General features: G+C 46.9%; 2 protein-coding genes and 1 long non-coding RNA gene across 5 annotated transcripts in view; 1 reads left to right on the top strand and 2 right to left on the bottom strand.

The window, feature by feature from the left end:
- The window catches only part of LOC118377754 (neuronal acetylcholine receptor subunit alpha-2-like), a 70,529-nt gene extending 69,172 nt beyond the window's left edge, over positions 1 to 1,357 (top strand). For both annotated transcript variants that reach the window (XM_052471595.1, XM_052471594.1), the window contains exons 8-9: positions 263 to 672; positions 1,219 to 1,357. In XM_052471595.1, coding sequence (XP_052327555.1) covers positions 263 to 672; positions 1,219 to 1,344 — 536 coding nt within the window. In that variant the 3' untranslated portion in view covers positions 1,345 to 1,357. The remainder of the gene's footprint in view (positions 1 to 262; positions 673 to 1,218) is intronic.
- Positions 1,358 to 1,366: 9 nt separating this feature from the next.
- On the bottom strand, positions 1,367 to 5,338 carry LOC127909540 (uncharacterized). Of its 2 annotated transcripts, none has more exons than XR_008071781.1 (3): positions 3,572 to 5,338; positions 1,508 to 3,527; positions 1,367 to 1,467 (listed from the first exon to the last, which is right to left on the bottom strand). It is a non-coding gene; the product is annotated as an uncharacterized LOC127909540 (long non-coding RNA). The 2 variants fall into 2 exon arrangements; XR_008071782.1 differs by lacking the exon at positions 1,367 to 1,467 and having other exon boundaries at positions 2,316 to 2,375; positions 2,416 to 3,527.
- A 96-nt stretch (positions 5,339 to 5,434) lies between these two features.
- The window catches only part of LOC118377755 (protein-tyrosine kinase 2-beta-like), a 75,477-nt gene continuing 66,259 nt past the window's right edge, over positions 5,435 to 14,652 (bottom strand). The window contains exons 25-28 of the mRNA XM_052471593.1: positions 9,612 to 9,636; positions 7,483 to 7,823; positions 7,291 to 7,371; positions 5,435 to 6,878 (exon numbers count right to left, since the gene is read on the bottom strand). Coding sequence (XP_052327553.1) covers positions 6,657 to 6,878; positions 7,291 to 7,371; positions 7,483 to 7,823; positions 9,612 to 9,636 — 669 coding nt within the window. The 3' untranslated portion in view covers positions 5,435 to 6,656. The remainder of the gene's footprint in view (positions 6,879 to 7,290; positions 7,372 to 7,482; positions 7,824 to 9,611; positions 9,637 to 14,652) is intronic.

Here is a 14,652-nt window from a genome sequence, read left to right as displayed (position 1 = left end):
GAAGAATGGGAAAAATTCCCCAAGCTTGTTGCATCAGGGGCAGCAGGTAGCATAGTGATTAGAGCATTAGGCCAGTAACCGAAAGGTTGTTAGATCGAATCCTCCGAGCTGACAATGTAAAAATCTGTCTTTCTGCCCCTGAACAAGGCAGTTAACTCACTGTTCCTAGGCTGTCATTGTAAATAAGAATGTGTTCTTAACTGACTTGCCTGGTTAAATAAAGGTAAAATAAAATAAAATAAAATTCCCTTCTTGCTCCCAGGCCTAGGCCTTCCTCCCTTCCTCAGCACCTCAGCCAGCTGGCTCCGGGACGGAGGAGGGACAACGGAGGACCTACAAAGACGGACCCTTTGTTATGAGGACCTTGAGCTGGGGGAGCTGACTTCTTACTTCTCCTTCCGTCCTCCGTCACCCAGACCTCCAGGCTCCACCCCTCCGCCCCAGCAGAACCATCCACACCCAGGGGCAGGGCAGCCTCATAACCGCCTGGATGGAGGGGTTGAAGGAGGAGGAGGTGGGGTGAATAGAAGGGTTAACCCGACCCAGCGACCGGCTAACTTGGTGTCAGACTCTAGAGAGATAGAGTTCCCTCTGTCTCCCAGCGTGATACGTGCTCTGGAGGGACTGCACTATATCGCAGACCACCTGAGGGCAGAGGACGCAGACTTCAGTGTGAGTATTTCTGTTATACAGATCCTTTGTATTCCAGTTAAATGATCTTTCCATTTCTGAAATGCCAAGTATCTACAATGACTACCCAGAAAACCATTCGGTAGTGCCGGTACACCGGTATACTAGTTATGACATACAGCAACACAGATGAACGGGGAGGCATTTGTAGCTCTAATATTGCACATAGCTGCTATTTTTTGTTCTTGTAGAACATTCAATTACAATGATTGTTCAACTTAAACCATCATGATCATTGCACTCAATCCAACTAAAAGTGTTACCATTCATTCATATGTCTCTCTCTCATCTCTCTCTCTTTCTCTCTCTCATCTCTCTCTCTCTCTCATCTCTCATCTCTCATCTCTCTCTCTCTCATCTCTCATCTCTCTCTCATCTCTCTCTCTCATCTCTCTCTCATCTCTCTCTCTCTCTCTCTCTCTCATCTCTCTCTCTTTCTCTCTCTCATCTCTCATCTCTCATCTCTCATCTCTCTCTCTCTCATCTCTCATCTCTCTCTCTCTCTCTCTCATCTCTCTCTCCATCCAGGTGAAGGAAGACTGGAAGTACGTTGCCATGGTGATCGACCGTATCTTCCTGTGGATGTTTATCATTGTGTGTCTCCTAGGAACCATTGGACTCTTCCTCCCTCCCTGGCTGGCTGGCATGATATAGGACCTGGACTCTTCCTCCCTCTCTGGCCAGCATGATATAGGACCTGGACTCTTCCTTCCTACCTGGCCAGCAGGATATAGCACCTGGACTCTTCCTTCCTACCTGGCCAGCATGATATAGGACCTGGACTCTTCCTTCCTACCTGGCCAGCATGATATAGGACCTGGACACTTCCTTCCTACCCGGCTGGCCAGCATGATATAGGACCTGGACACTTCCTTCCTACCTGGCTGGCCAGCATGATATAGGACCTGGACACTTCCTTCCTACATTGCTGGCCAGCATGATATAGGACCTGGACACTTCCTTCCTTCCTACCTGGCTGGCCAGCATGATATAGGACCTAGACACTTCCTCCCTGGCTGGCCAGCATGATATAGGACCTGGCCACTTCCTCCCTCCCTAGCTGGCCAGCATGATATAGAACCTGGACTCTTCCTTCCTACCTGGCCAGCATGATATAGGACCTGGACTCTTCCTTCCTACCTGGCCAGCAGGATATAGGACCTGGACTCTTCCTTCCTACCTGGCCAGCATGATATAGAACCTGGACACTTCCTTCCTACCCGGCTGGCCAGCATGATATAGGACCTGGACACTTCCTTCCTACCTGGCTGGCCAGCATGATATAGGACCTGGACACTTCCTTCCTACCTTGCTGGCCAGCATGATATAGGACCTGGACACTTCCTTCATTCCTACCTGGCTGGCCAGCATGATATAGGACCTAGACACTTCCTCCCTGGCTGGCCAGCATGATATAGGACCTGGACACTTCCTCCCTCCCTGGCTGGCAAGCATGATATAGGACCTGGACACTTCCTTCCTTCCTACCTGGCTGGCCAGCATGATATAGGACCTGGACTCTTCCTCCCACCCTGGCTGGCTGGCATGATATAGGCCCTGGCCTCTTCCTCCCTCTCTGGCTGGCCAGCATGATATAGCACCTGGACTCTTCCTACGTCCCTGGCCAGCATGATATAGGACCTGGCCTCTTCCTTCCTACCTGGCTGGCCAGCATGATATAGGACCTAGACACTTCCTCCCTGGCTGCCCAGCATGATATAGGACCTAGACACTTCCTCCCTGGCTGGCCAGCATGATATAGCACCTGGACTCTTCCTACCTCCCTGGCCAGCATGATATAGGACCTGGCCTCTTCCTTCCTACCTGGCTGGCCAGCATGATATAGGACCTTGATTCTTCCTTCCTACCTGGTTGGCCAGCATGATATAGTACCTGGATCTTTTCTTCCTACCTGGCCAGCATGATATAGGACCTGGACACTTCCTTTCTACCTGGCTGGCCAGCATGATATAGGACCTGGACACTTCCTTCCTCCCTGGCTGGCCAGCATGATTTAGGACCTGGACACTTCCTTCCTACCTGGCTGGCCAGCATGATATAGGACCTGGACTCTTCCTCCCTCCCTGGCTGGCTGGCATGATATAGGCCCTGGCCTCTTCCTCCCTCTCTGGCTGGCCAGCATGATATAGCACCTGAACTCTTCCTACCTCCATGGCCAGCATGATATAGGACCTGGCCTCTTCCTTCCTACCTGGCTGGCCAGCATGATATAGGACCTGGACACTTCCTTCATTCCTGGCTGGCCAGCATGATATAGGACCTGGACACTTCCTCCATCCCTGGCTGGCCAGCATGATATAGGACCTTGATTCTTCCTTCCTACCTGGTTGGCCAGCATGATATAGTACCTGGATCTTTCCTTCCTACCTGGCCAGCATGATATAGGACCTGGACACTTCCTTTCTACCTGGCTGGCCAGCATGATATAGGACCTGGACACTTCCTTCCTCCCTGGCTGGCCAGCATGATTTAGGACCTGGACACTTCCTTCCTACCTGGCTGGCCAGCATGATATAGGACCTGGACTCTTCCTCCCTCCCTGGCTGGCTGGCATGATATAGGCCCTGGCCTCTTCCTCCCTCTCTGGCTGGCCAGCATGATATAGCACCTGGACTCTTCCAACCTCCCTGGCCAGCATGATATAGAACCTGGCCTCTTCCTTCCTACCTGGCTGGCCAGCATGATATAGGACCTAGACACTTCCTCCCTGGCTGGCCAGCATGATATAGCACCTGGACTCTTCCTACCTCCCTGGCCAGCATGATATAGGACCTGGCCTCTTCCTTCCTACCTGGCTGGCCAGCATGATATAGGACCTGGATCTTTCCTTCCTACCTGGCTGGCCAGCATGATATAGGACCTGGATACTTCCTTCCTACCTGGCTGGCCAGCATGATATAGGACCTGGACTCTTCCTCCCTCCCTGGCTAGCTGGCTGGCATGATATAGGCCCTGGGCTCTTCCTCCCTCTCTGGCTGGCCAGCATGATATAGGACCTGGCCTCTTCCTTCCTACCTGGTTGGCCAGCATGATATAGGACCTGGATCTTCCTCCCTCCCTGGCTGGCTGGCTGGCATGATATAGGCCCTGGGCACTTCCTTCCTACCTGGCTGGCCAGCATGATATAGGACCTGGACTCTTCCTTCCTACCTGGCCATCATGATATAGGACCTAGACACTTCCTCCCTGGCTGGCCAGCATGATATAGGACCTGGACACTTCCTCCCTCCCTGGCTGGCCAGCATGATATAGGACCTGGATTCTTCCTTCCTACCTGGTTGGCCAGCATGATATAGGACCTGGATCTTTCCTTCCTACCTGGCCAGCATGATATAGGACCTGGACACTTCCTTCCTACCTGGCTGGCCAGCATGATATAGGACCTGGACTCTTCCTTCCTACCTTGCCAGCATGATATAGGACCTGGACTCTTCCTTCCTACCTGGCTGGCCAGCATGATATAGGACCTGGACTCTTCCTCCCTCCCTGGCAGGCCAGCATGATATATGACATGGACTCTTCCTTCTTACCTGGCCATTATGATATAGGACCTGGACTCTTCCTTCTTACCTGGCCAGCATGATATAGGACCTGGACTCTTCCTTCCTACCAGGCTGGCCAGCATGATATAGGACCTGGACTCTTCCTTCCTTCCTGGCCAGCATGATATAGGACCTGGACTCTTCCTTCCTTCCTGGCCAGCATGATATAGGACCTGGACTCTTCCTTCCTTCCTGGCCAGCATGATATAGGACCTGGACTCTTCCTCCCTACCTGGCCAGCATGATATAGGACATAGACTGTTCCTCCCTCCCTGGCTGGCCAGCATGATTTAGGACCTAGACTCTTCCTCCCTCCCTGGCTGGCCAGCATGATTTAGGACCAGGGGTCTGGGCCTGAGATCTACCATGCCTGGCCGGCATGATTTAGGATCTGGGGTCTGGGCTTAAGATCTACTATTCCTGGCACAAGACTGGCTGGCATCACCTAGGGCCAGTAGACCTGACCTCTACCTTCTGCCCCCGGAGCAGGCTGGCACAGTGGAACTAGCACTACAACAACGCTGTGCAGTAACTTGAACCACCAGGTTGTTGTTTTTTTGCAGAAAAATGATAGTTTAGGAAGATGATTAACTGTTACGGAACATCGTATCCAAGCAGGAAGAAGACCGTCGGGCAAAAGACCGTCGGCATAGCAACAGTGCAAACGCCCTCTCTAGTGGAAGCTTTCTGTTCCACATAGGAATAAACACAACTGAGGAAGTAACTAGGTGAATGACTGGCACTACCAATGTACTGCTTCATAACAATATCAAACACATGCTGTTGTGGTAATAAATACTGTATAAACAGAAACGCATGTTTTGGGAATTTGGGAGTCGATAGGAATGAAAATGTCAGATTTTAGTAACTGATTTAACATTTCCACCAAGAGTACTGATTGAAGTCTTTACATTGACCTAACGTAAGAAAATGGGAACATCCTCCAAACAAAACACCAAAAACTGTTTGTTAATAACATTTACGACACAAATTATAATTTTTGTAACGTTGGGACTATAAATATTCTATCGGCACAAACACAAAACTTAGTTCTGAGATATTGAGTATTAAAGTTTTCACAGCCTTGATCTCAGAAATGTTTTGATGTGAATTCTTCTTTCGTAACCCAGTAAGGTCGTGACCTTAAAGGTAGCACAAGTACAGAGTATCAAAAATCTTGAGACATTTGTAAAAACAAGTTTTATTAGGGGGGGTGCAATCACAGGTAGATAGAACCTTATGGCTCTGAAATGTCAATCTGGGTTCAATCTAATACACATTTAAGTTTTAAAGAAGACTATAGCTATTTGAATACATAAATGATAGATGAATACTAATTTAGATAGAATAGAAAGGAACACCTTTCATTAGATGTATTACAGAGTACTTGTTGTCATCACCGAACAGTGTGTTGTTGTTTTGTTGCTTGCGTTCCATTATTGTTGGCTTGACCAGCCAATTACAACCATACTTAGGAGGGAGATGGTAAAGACGTGTTCTGATTGGTTCGCCTGTATTGGTTCATGCTTGTGATTGGATAGCAGATAGCACCAAGATCAAATGGCTTTATGCAGATATAATTTTCCAGTTTTTTCATTTTTTCCCCCCACTTAACATGAAATAATAATAATAATTTCAACAGATATATGACTGACCATCTAAAGATCAATTATATGTAACTAATTCCTTCTTGACTAAAGACGTATAGTCCCCCAAGGTCTTGTTTTGTCACAGTGTCTGACATGTTTATTTAAGATTGGTCCATTGTCTCTATCCATGATGATACAGATGAATACAAGATGAGGGGGAAACATTGAAGGGTGCAGGATATTCAAATATTAACTGCCATTTTCCTAACTTTCCTAAATTCTCTATCATAGCACAGAAAACATACTTTTACTTATATTAAAAATATTTTTAAAAAATACAATACTGTCAGTTAAATGTAATATACTACAAACCTGATGTAAAAACAGAAAGGTAATGGGTATTATATCTATTTGGTCAAACTCTTAGTCTAGAAACAAATATTACACATTCCATGAAACGACACATATGCAAATTAATAAATCTATTGATCTGGCCAGTATTACTAGAAACATGTGAAAATAACCTAGCAGTAAATTAACCTGGATACCTAAACAGATAGAGAAACTATTTAAAATAACCGATACAATTCAAGACACGAGATGATACAGAAATCACAACACCAATTACAAAATAAAAAGTGAAAGTCATCTTTTCTGATAGTTTGAATTCTGACACACTTAATTCAACTTAAAATGGAACCTTGACCACTGTACTGCCAAGTCCATCCATTCAGTCGCAACATACTTGGCTCTGACCCGTCCTCCAGTTTAAAAAAAAAAAGAAGAAGTGGGTGTCCCGTGGGTATTTACCCCACTATTGGGTCTCCGGTTTGGGCTTGGCCAGGTTGGCCCTGACCCTGGCCTGGTCCACAGCATCCAGAAGGTTCTTCCCATCCATGGCCAGGTTGTGTGCTGCAGTCAGCATCTGTTTCTTACACTCTTCCTTCAACGAGGTGATGGCGTTCTGCTGGGCCAGACGCATCTTACTGATCAACTCTGACATGTCATTGTTCAACAGCTTCTGGGTGCCCTCGATCTGACCAGGGGGAGGAGAGAAGGGAGAGAGGGAGAGAGGGAGTGGGGAAGAGGAGACAGGGAATAGTTCGTCAACAGCTTCTGGGTGCCCTCAATCTGACCAGGGGGAGGAGAGGGGAGAGAAGAGAGGGAGAGAGGGAGTGGGGAAGAGGAGACAGGAAATAGTTCGTCAACAGCTTCTGGGTGCCCTCAATCTGACCAGGGGGAGGAGAGGGGAGAGAAGAGAGGGAGAGAGGGAGTGGGGAAGAGGAGACAGGAAATAGTTTGTCAACTCTGACATGTCGTTGTTCAAATTGACCAGGGGGACATATGAGAGAGGAGAGGAGAGGACAGAAGAGTGGATGAGATATTACACTACAGTCTGGACGCTGGTCTGGTTTCTGCTTAATAATATGATATATAATCGCTCTTACCTCTGTCCTAATGGACTTATGGAGGGTCGGCAGAATATCATCCACACTGCGTATCAGACTCCTTAAGGTCAGCCCTACAGACTGCAGAGAGAGAAGACCGTTTCACCTTTATAATGCAGCTGTATATATAGCTTATAGCTACTGCATTACTACTATCATACAGTGTTTGAAGTCAGCAGCTCTGTGTCTTACCTTGATGACAGTAATGTACTCCTCCGGCTGTAGTGTGTTCACATCGTTCTTCAGCTGCACCACCACCTGGACCAGCTCCATGACCGCCTGGTACACCTTATCATCTGAACGGTCTAGCTCTGCAGTGGGGCGGGCCTGGGCTGTAGGGCCGGCCTGGGTCGTAGGGCCGGCCTGGGTCGTAGGGCCGGCCTGGGTCGTAGGGCCGGCCTGGGTCGTAGGGCCGGCCTGGGTCGTAGGGCCGGCCTGGGTCGTAGGGCCGGCCTGGGTCGTAGGGCCGGCCTGGGTCGTAGGGCCGGCCTGGGCTTTAGGGCCGGTGAGATGCAGGGGCTTGTCTGGCGGGGCTGGTTTTCAGAGGGGAGAGGGGATGAGAGAGCAAGAATAAAAGGGGAGAGGGGATGAGAGAGCAAGAATAAAAGTGGAGAGGGGATGAGAGAACAGGAATAAAAGGGGAGAGGGGATGAGAGAACAAGAATAAAAGGGGAGAGGGGATGAGAGAACAGGAATAAAAGGGGAGAGGGGATGAGAGAACAGGAATAAAAGGGGATGAGAGAACAGGAATAAGAGGGGATGAGAGAACAGGAATAAGAGGGGAGAGGGGATGAGAGAACAGGAATAAGAGGGGAGAGGGGATGAGAGAACAGGAATAAAAGGGGAGAGGGGATGAGAGAACAGGAATAAGAGGGGAGAGGGGATGAGAGAACAGGAATAAAAGGGGAGAGGGGATGAGAGAACAGGAATAAGAGGGGATGAGAGAACAGGAATAAAAGGGGAGAGGGGATGAGAGAGCAAGAATAAAAGGGGAGAGGGGATGAGAGAGCAAGAATAAAAGTGGAGAGGGGATGAGAGAACAGGAATAAAAGGGGAGAGGGGATGAGAGAGCAAGAATAAAAGGGGAGAGGGAAGAGAGAGCAAGAATAAAAGTGTAGAGGGGATGAGAGAACAGGAATAAAAGGGGATGAGAGAACAGGAATAAGAGGGGATGAGAGAACAGGAATAAGAGGGGAGAGGGGATGAGAGAACAGGAATAAAAGGGGAGAGGGGATGAGAGAGCAAGAATAAAAGGGGAGAGGGGATGAGAGAGCAAGAATAAAAGGGAGAGGGGATGAGAGAACAGGAATAAAAGGGGAGAGGGGATGAGAGAACAAGAATAAAAGGGGAGAGGGGATGAGAGAGCAAGAATAAAAGGGGAGAGGGGATGAGAGAGCAAGAATAAAAGGGGAGAGGGGATGAGAGAACAAGAATAAAAGGGGAGAGGGGATGAGAGAGCAAGAATAAAAGGGGAGGGGATGAGAGAACAGGAATAAAAGGGGAGAGGGGATGAGAGAACAGGAATAAAAGGGGAGAGGGGATGAGAGAACAGGAATAAGAGGGGATGAGAGAACAGGAATAAGAGGGGAGAGGGGATGAGAGAACAGGAATAAGAGGGAGAGGGGATGAGAGAACAGGAATAAAAGGGGAGAGGGGATGAGAGAACAGGAATAAGAGGGGAGAGGGGATGAGAGAACAGGAATAAAAGGGGAGAGGGGATGAGAGAACAGGAATAAGAGGGGATGAGAGAACAGGAATAAAAGGGGAGAGGGGATGAGAGAGCAAGAATAAAAGGGGAGAGGGGATGAGAGAACAGGAATAAAAGGGGAGAGGGGATGAGAGAACAGGAATAAAAGGGGAGAGGGGATGAGAAAACAGGAATAAAAGGGGAGAGGGGATGAGAGAACAGGAATAAAAGGGGAGAGGGGATGAGAGAACAGGAATAAAAGGGGATGAGAGAAGAGGAATAAGAGGGGAGATGAGATGAGAGAACAAGAATAAGAGTGGAGAGGGGATGAGAGAACAGGAATAAAAGGGGAGAGGGGATGAGAGAACAGGAATAAAAGGGGATGAGAGAAGAGGAATAAGAGGGGATGAGAGAAGGAGAGAACAGGAATAAGAGGGGATGAGAGAACAGGAATAAAAGGGGAGAAGGGATGAGAGAAGAGGAATAAGAGGGGAGAGGGGATGAGAGAACAGGAATAAAAGGGGAGAGGGGATGAGAGAAGGAGAGAAGCTAAAAGCTGTGTCTTTTAGACATACACTTGATACCACCAGATATTCTATTTCTAGGATATTCTTAATTAAGGTTTATCACTCACCATGTCCAGTCTCTGGTTCTGGTAACTGCAGACAGAGAGAAACATAAGATTATAGGACAATGACTATATTGACCTGATAAAGAAAGATGGCACTGCAGTGGATAGTGGCCGTCTGACAATTCTGCTATTTTGAGTCTGTTTTTCAATGCTGATCGTGACTTTTTTTTTTTGCATCTCTGCCATCATTTCCTAATGACAAAAAACATTGCTGTTCCGATGTCCAGAAGCTATCAGTAAACTCAATTTGGATGAAAATGTCTACATCGACCAGTTCTGTTTACTCAGGACCCAGGCTCTAATCGCCGGGACTCGAAAGAGGAAGCGGTTGCAAGAGAGAGGCGACATCCTGACGAGACTACGTCGGCGAGCAAATAGACGGCCATTTCCCTCTGTTCTATTGGCGAACGTTCAGTCACTGGAGAATAAACTGGATGAGCTCCTATCGAGACTATCCTATCAACCTTTAAAAAAAAAAAACTAACTCTCTTATGTAATTTCTATGAGTCATGCCTGAACGAGGACATGGATAACATACATCTTGTTGGGTTTTCTACGCAGAGTCAAGACTTGGACGGCAGACTCGAGTACGATGCGGGGAAGAGCGGTGTGTGATCTCTAATGTTATTAATGAGGAAGTCTCAAGTTTTTGGCTCGCCTGTATTAGAATACCTGATGATAAACTGTAGACCACACTATCTACCAAGAGAGCTTTCATCTATATTTTTTGTCGTGGTTTATTTACCACCACAAACCGATGCTGGTACTAAGACCGCACTCAACGAGGTGCATAGCGCCATAAGCAAACAAGAAGATTCCCATCCAGAGGTGGTGTTTCTAGTGGCCAGGGATTTTAACGCAGGGAAAATGTCATCTGTTTTACCAACTCTGACCAAAACAGCGTGTCACCTGTGAAACATGTCACCTGTGAAACTAGAGGCGACAAAACTCTAGATCACTTTTACTACACACACAGAAACAGATACAAGGCCCTCCCTTGCCATCCCTTTGACAAATCAGATCATGGCCCAATCATCCTACTTCCTGCTTACAAGCAAAAACTCAAATAGGAAGTATCAGTGACATGTTCAATACACAAGTGGTCTGATGAAGCGGATACTAAACTACAGGTATGTTTTGCAAAGACTGGAATATGTTCCAGGATTCATCCGATGGCAGTGAGGAGTTTACCAAACCAGTTACCGGCTTCATAAATAAGTGCATCGACGACGACGTCGTCCCCACAGTGACCGTACGTACATACCCCAACCAGAAGCCATGGATTACAGGCAACATCCACACTGAGCTAAAGGCTAAAGCTGCCGCTTTCAATGAGCGGGACTCTAACCTGAAGTTAGAGTGATGTTAGTGGACTACAGGAAAAAGAGGACCGACCACTTTCAATGAGCTGGACGATTATAAGAAATCCTGCTACGACCTCCGATGCGCCATCAAACAGGCAAAGAGTCAATACAGGACTAAGAGAAAATCTTATTACGTCGCCTCTGATGCTCAGTGGATGTGGCAGGGCTTGGAAACTATCACGTATTACAAAGGGAAGCCCAGCCGCGAGCTGCCAAGCAACGCAGGCCTACCAGATTAGTTAAATGTCTTCAATACTCATTTCGAGGCAAACAACACTGATCTATCCATGAGTGCACCAGCTGTTCCAAACGACTGTTCCGGAACTGTTGTGTGATCTTGCTGTCCATAGCCAATGTAAGACCTTAAAAAAGGTTAACACTTCCAATTTGCATACCGCCCCAACAAATCCACAAAGAATGGAATCTCTATTGCACTCCACACCCCCATCACCCACGTGGAGACAAGGAACACCTATGTAAGAATGCTGTTCATTGACTACAGCTCAGCATTCAACACCATAGTCCCCTCCAAGCTCATCACCAAGCTCAGGACCCTGGGACTGAACACCTCCCTATGCAACTGGATCCTGGACTTTCTGCTGGGCCACCACCAGGCCGTTCCGAACGGGTCCACCCATTACGAAAAGGCCTGTGGAAAAACAGACCCAAACAGGCCCATGCCGGTTCAGATCTGAGAGACCCGTTCTGATCTGAGAGACCCATTCTGATCTTAGCAACCCGTTCAGCTCTGAGAGACCGTTCAAATCTGAGCGATCCGTTCTGACCCGAGAGACCCGTTCTGATCAGAGAGACCCGTTCTGAGAGACCCGTTCAGATCAGAGAGACCCGTTCAGATCAGAGAGACCCGTTCTGATCAGAGAGACCAGTTCTGATTAGAGAGACCCGTTCTGATCAGAGAGACCCGTTCAGATCTGAGAGACCCGTTCTGATCAGAGAGACCCGTTCTGATCAGAGAGACCCGTTCTGATCAGAGAGACCCGTTCTGAGAGACCCGTTCAGATCTGAGAGACCCGTTCTGATCTGAGAGACCCGTTCAGATCTGAGAGACCCGTTTTGATCTGAGAGACCCGTTCAGATCTGAGAGACCCGTTCTGAGAGACCCGTTCTGATCAGAGAGACCCGTTCTGAGAGACCCGTTCTGATCAGAGAGACCCGTTCAGCTTCCAGAGTCAAAAGGGAAGAGAAAGAAACCTCTGACTGCAGCGCCATCAATAAAATAATATAATATAATAATATATGCCATTTAGCAGACGCTTTTATCCAAAGCGACTTACAGTCATGTGTGCATACATTCTACGTATGGGTGGTCCCGGGGATCGAACCCACTACCCTGGCGTTACAAGCGCCATGCTCTATCAACTGAGCTACAGAAGGACCACACGTGATATTGGCCAAATGATTCACCTCACGGTTCAGCTGTCTGAGATTTAAGCACAAGTGCATCAAGGCATTGAATGAATATAGGCCGGTAGACCTAGGCATCCGCTGTACGCTATTAATATTAAATACATCTAAAGTAAAAGAAGCTTAGGCCTAGCCCTAGAGAAACCGTGACAACGACAGAACCTTTAGTTAACCAGGCAAGAACAAATTATTATTTACAATGACAGCCTACCGGGGAACCGTGGGTTAACTGCCTTGTTCAGGGGGCAGAACAACAGATTTTTACCTTGTTCTCGACACACATTTATTTTTCCCTTGTCATACTGGGTACTACTGCTATACCGAGACCAAATTAGAAGGAGGCTAATTGGTTAATCTTCGATCAGAGTATATGTTTTATAGAGATAAGCGTTATATTGTTAGGTTAAAGGAGTAACTCTGGTAGATCTACATTCTTCGCCACCTCAAGTTCAACTGTTGGAATACGTTGGAGCCCCGCCTTCATTGAGCTGCAGTAGCTAAGCCTAATAATAGCTACAGCACATCAATCATTCACAAAATATGATTTATTTTGCTATTACCCTAATAAAGTTAAGTCATTATTTATAGAGAAAATACCAACAGTTGATCAGAGCGCATTCGGAAAGTATTCAGCCTTGTTCCACATTTTGTTACGTTACAGCCTTATTCTAAAGTCGATTAAATACATGTTTTCCTCATCAATTTATATAAAATACCCCATAACGACAAAGCCCCAAATACCCCATAACGACAAAGCCCCAAATACCCCATAACGACAAAGCCCCAAATACCCCATAACGACAAAGCCCCAAATACCCCATAACGACAAAGCCCCAAATACCCCATAACGACAAAGCCCCAAATACCCCATAACGACAAAGCCCCAAATACCCCATAACGACAAAGCCCCAAATACCCCATAACGACAAAGCCCCAAATACCCCATAACGACAAAGCCCCAAATACCCCATAACGACAAAGCCCCAAATACCCCATAACGACAAAGCCCCAAATACCCCATAACGACAAAGCCCCAAATACCCCATAACGACAAAGCCCCAAATACCCCATAACGACAAAGCCCCAAATACCCCATAACGACAAAGCCCCAAATACCCCATAACGACAAAGCGAAAACTAGTTTCAGAAATACATTATTTACATAAGTATTCAGACCCTTAGACTCGAAATGGAGCTCAGGTGCATCCTGTTTTCGATTGATCATCCTTGAAATGTTTCTACAACTTGATTAGAGTCCACCTGTGGTAAATTCAATTGATTGGACATGATTTGGAAAAGGCCTGTCTATATAAGGTCTCACAGTTGACAGTGCATGTCAGAGCATAAATCAAGCCATGAGGTCGAAGGGGCGAACGTTGACCTCTCAACAGGACAACGACCCTAAGCACAAAGCCAAGACAATGCTGGAGTGGCTTCGGGACAAGTCTCTGAATGTCTTTGAGTGGCCCAGCTAGAGCTCGAATTTGAACCCGATCCAACATCTCTAGAGAGACCTGAAAATAACTGTGCAGCAACTCTCCCCATCCAACCTGACAGAGCTTGAGAGGATCTGCAGAGAAGAATGGGAGAACCTCCCCAATTAGAGGTGTGCCAAGCTTGTAGCATCCTAACCAAGAAGACTAAATGCTGTAATCGCTGCCAAAAGTGCTTCAACAAAGTATTGCTTAAAATGTCTGAATACTTATGTAAATGTGATATCAGTTTTTTATTTGTAATACATTTGCAAGAATTTCAAAAAATCTGTTTATGCTTTGTCATTATGGGGTATTGTGATGTCATTATGCGATATTGTGATGTCATTATGGGGTATTGTGATTTTCATTATGGGGTATTGTGATGTCATTATGGGGTATTGTGATGTCATTATGGGGTATTTTATGTAGATTGATGAGAAAAATATTTAATCAACTTTAGAATAAGGCTGTAACGTAACAATTGTAGAAAAAGTCAGAACCGCAACTAAAACAATAGAAAATGATAATACAGTAACACTCTACGTGCAGATATAATGCTTTATAACTTGTTATCTATTAGCCATTATTATAACATCTTATAATAAACAGTAACTTATGTTACATATACCAGTGGGTTGGTGGGGCCCTCCTGTCCCATGGGGCCCTGTAAAGAAACATGTAGGTTCCGATTCATTCGACACAATATCAACACCGACCCACAACTGGCCACGGACCCCATGGGCCTCACGTCAATTTACAGAACACAGAGAGTTATAGGCT

Source organism: Oncorhynchus keta, chromosome 19, assembly GCF_023373465.1.
Source record: "Oncorhynchus keta strain PuntledgeMale-10-30-2019 chromosome 19, Oket_V2, whole genome shotgun sequence".
In the NCBI taxonomy this organism is placed as follows: Eukaryota; Metazoa; Chordata; class Actinopteri; order Salmoniformes; family Salmonidae; genus Oncorhynchus; species Oncorhynchus keta.
Note: the sequence above shows the minus strand (reverse complement) of the source record. Positions and strands in the feature narration are given on the sequence as shown.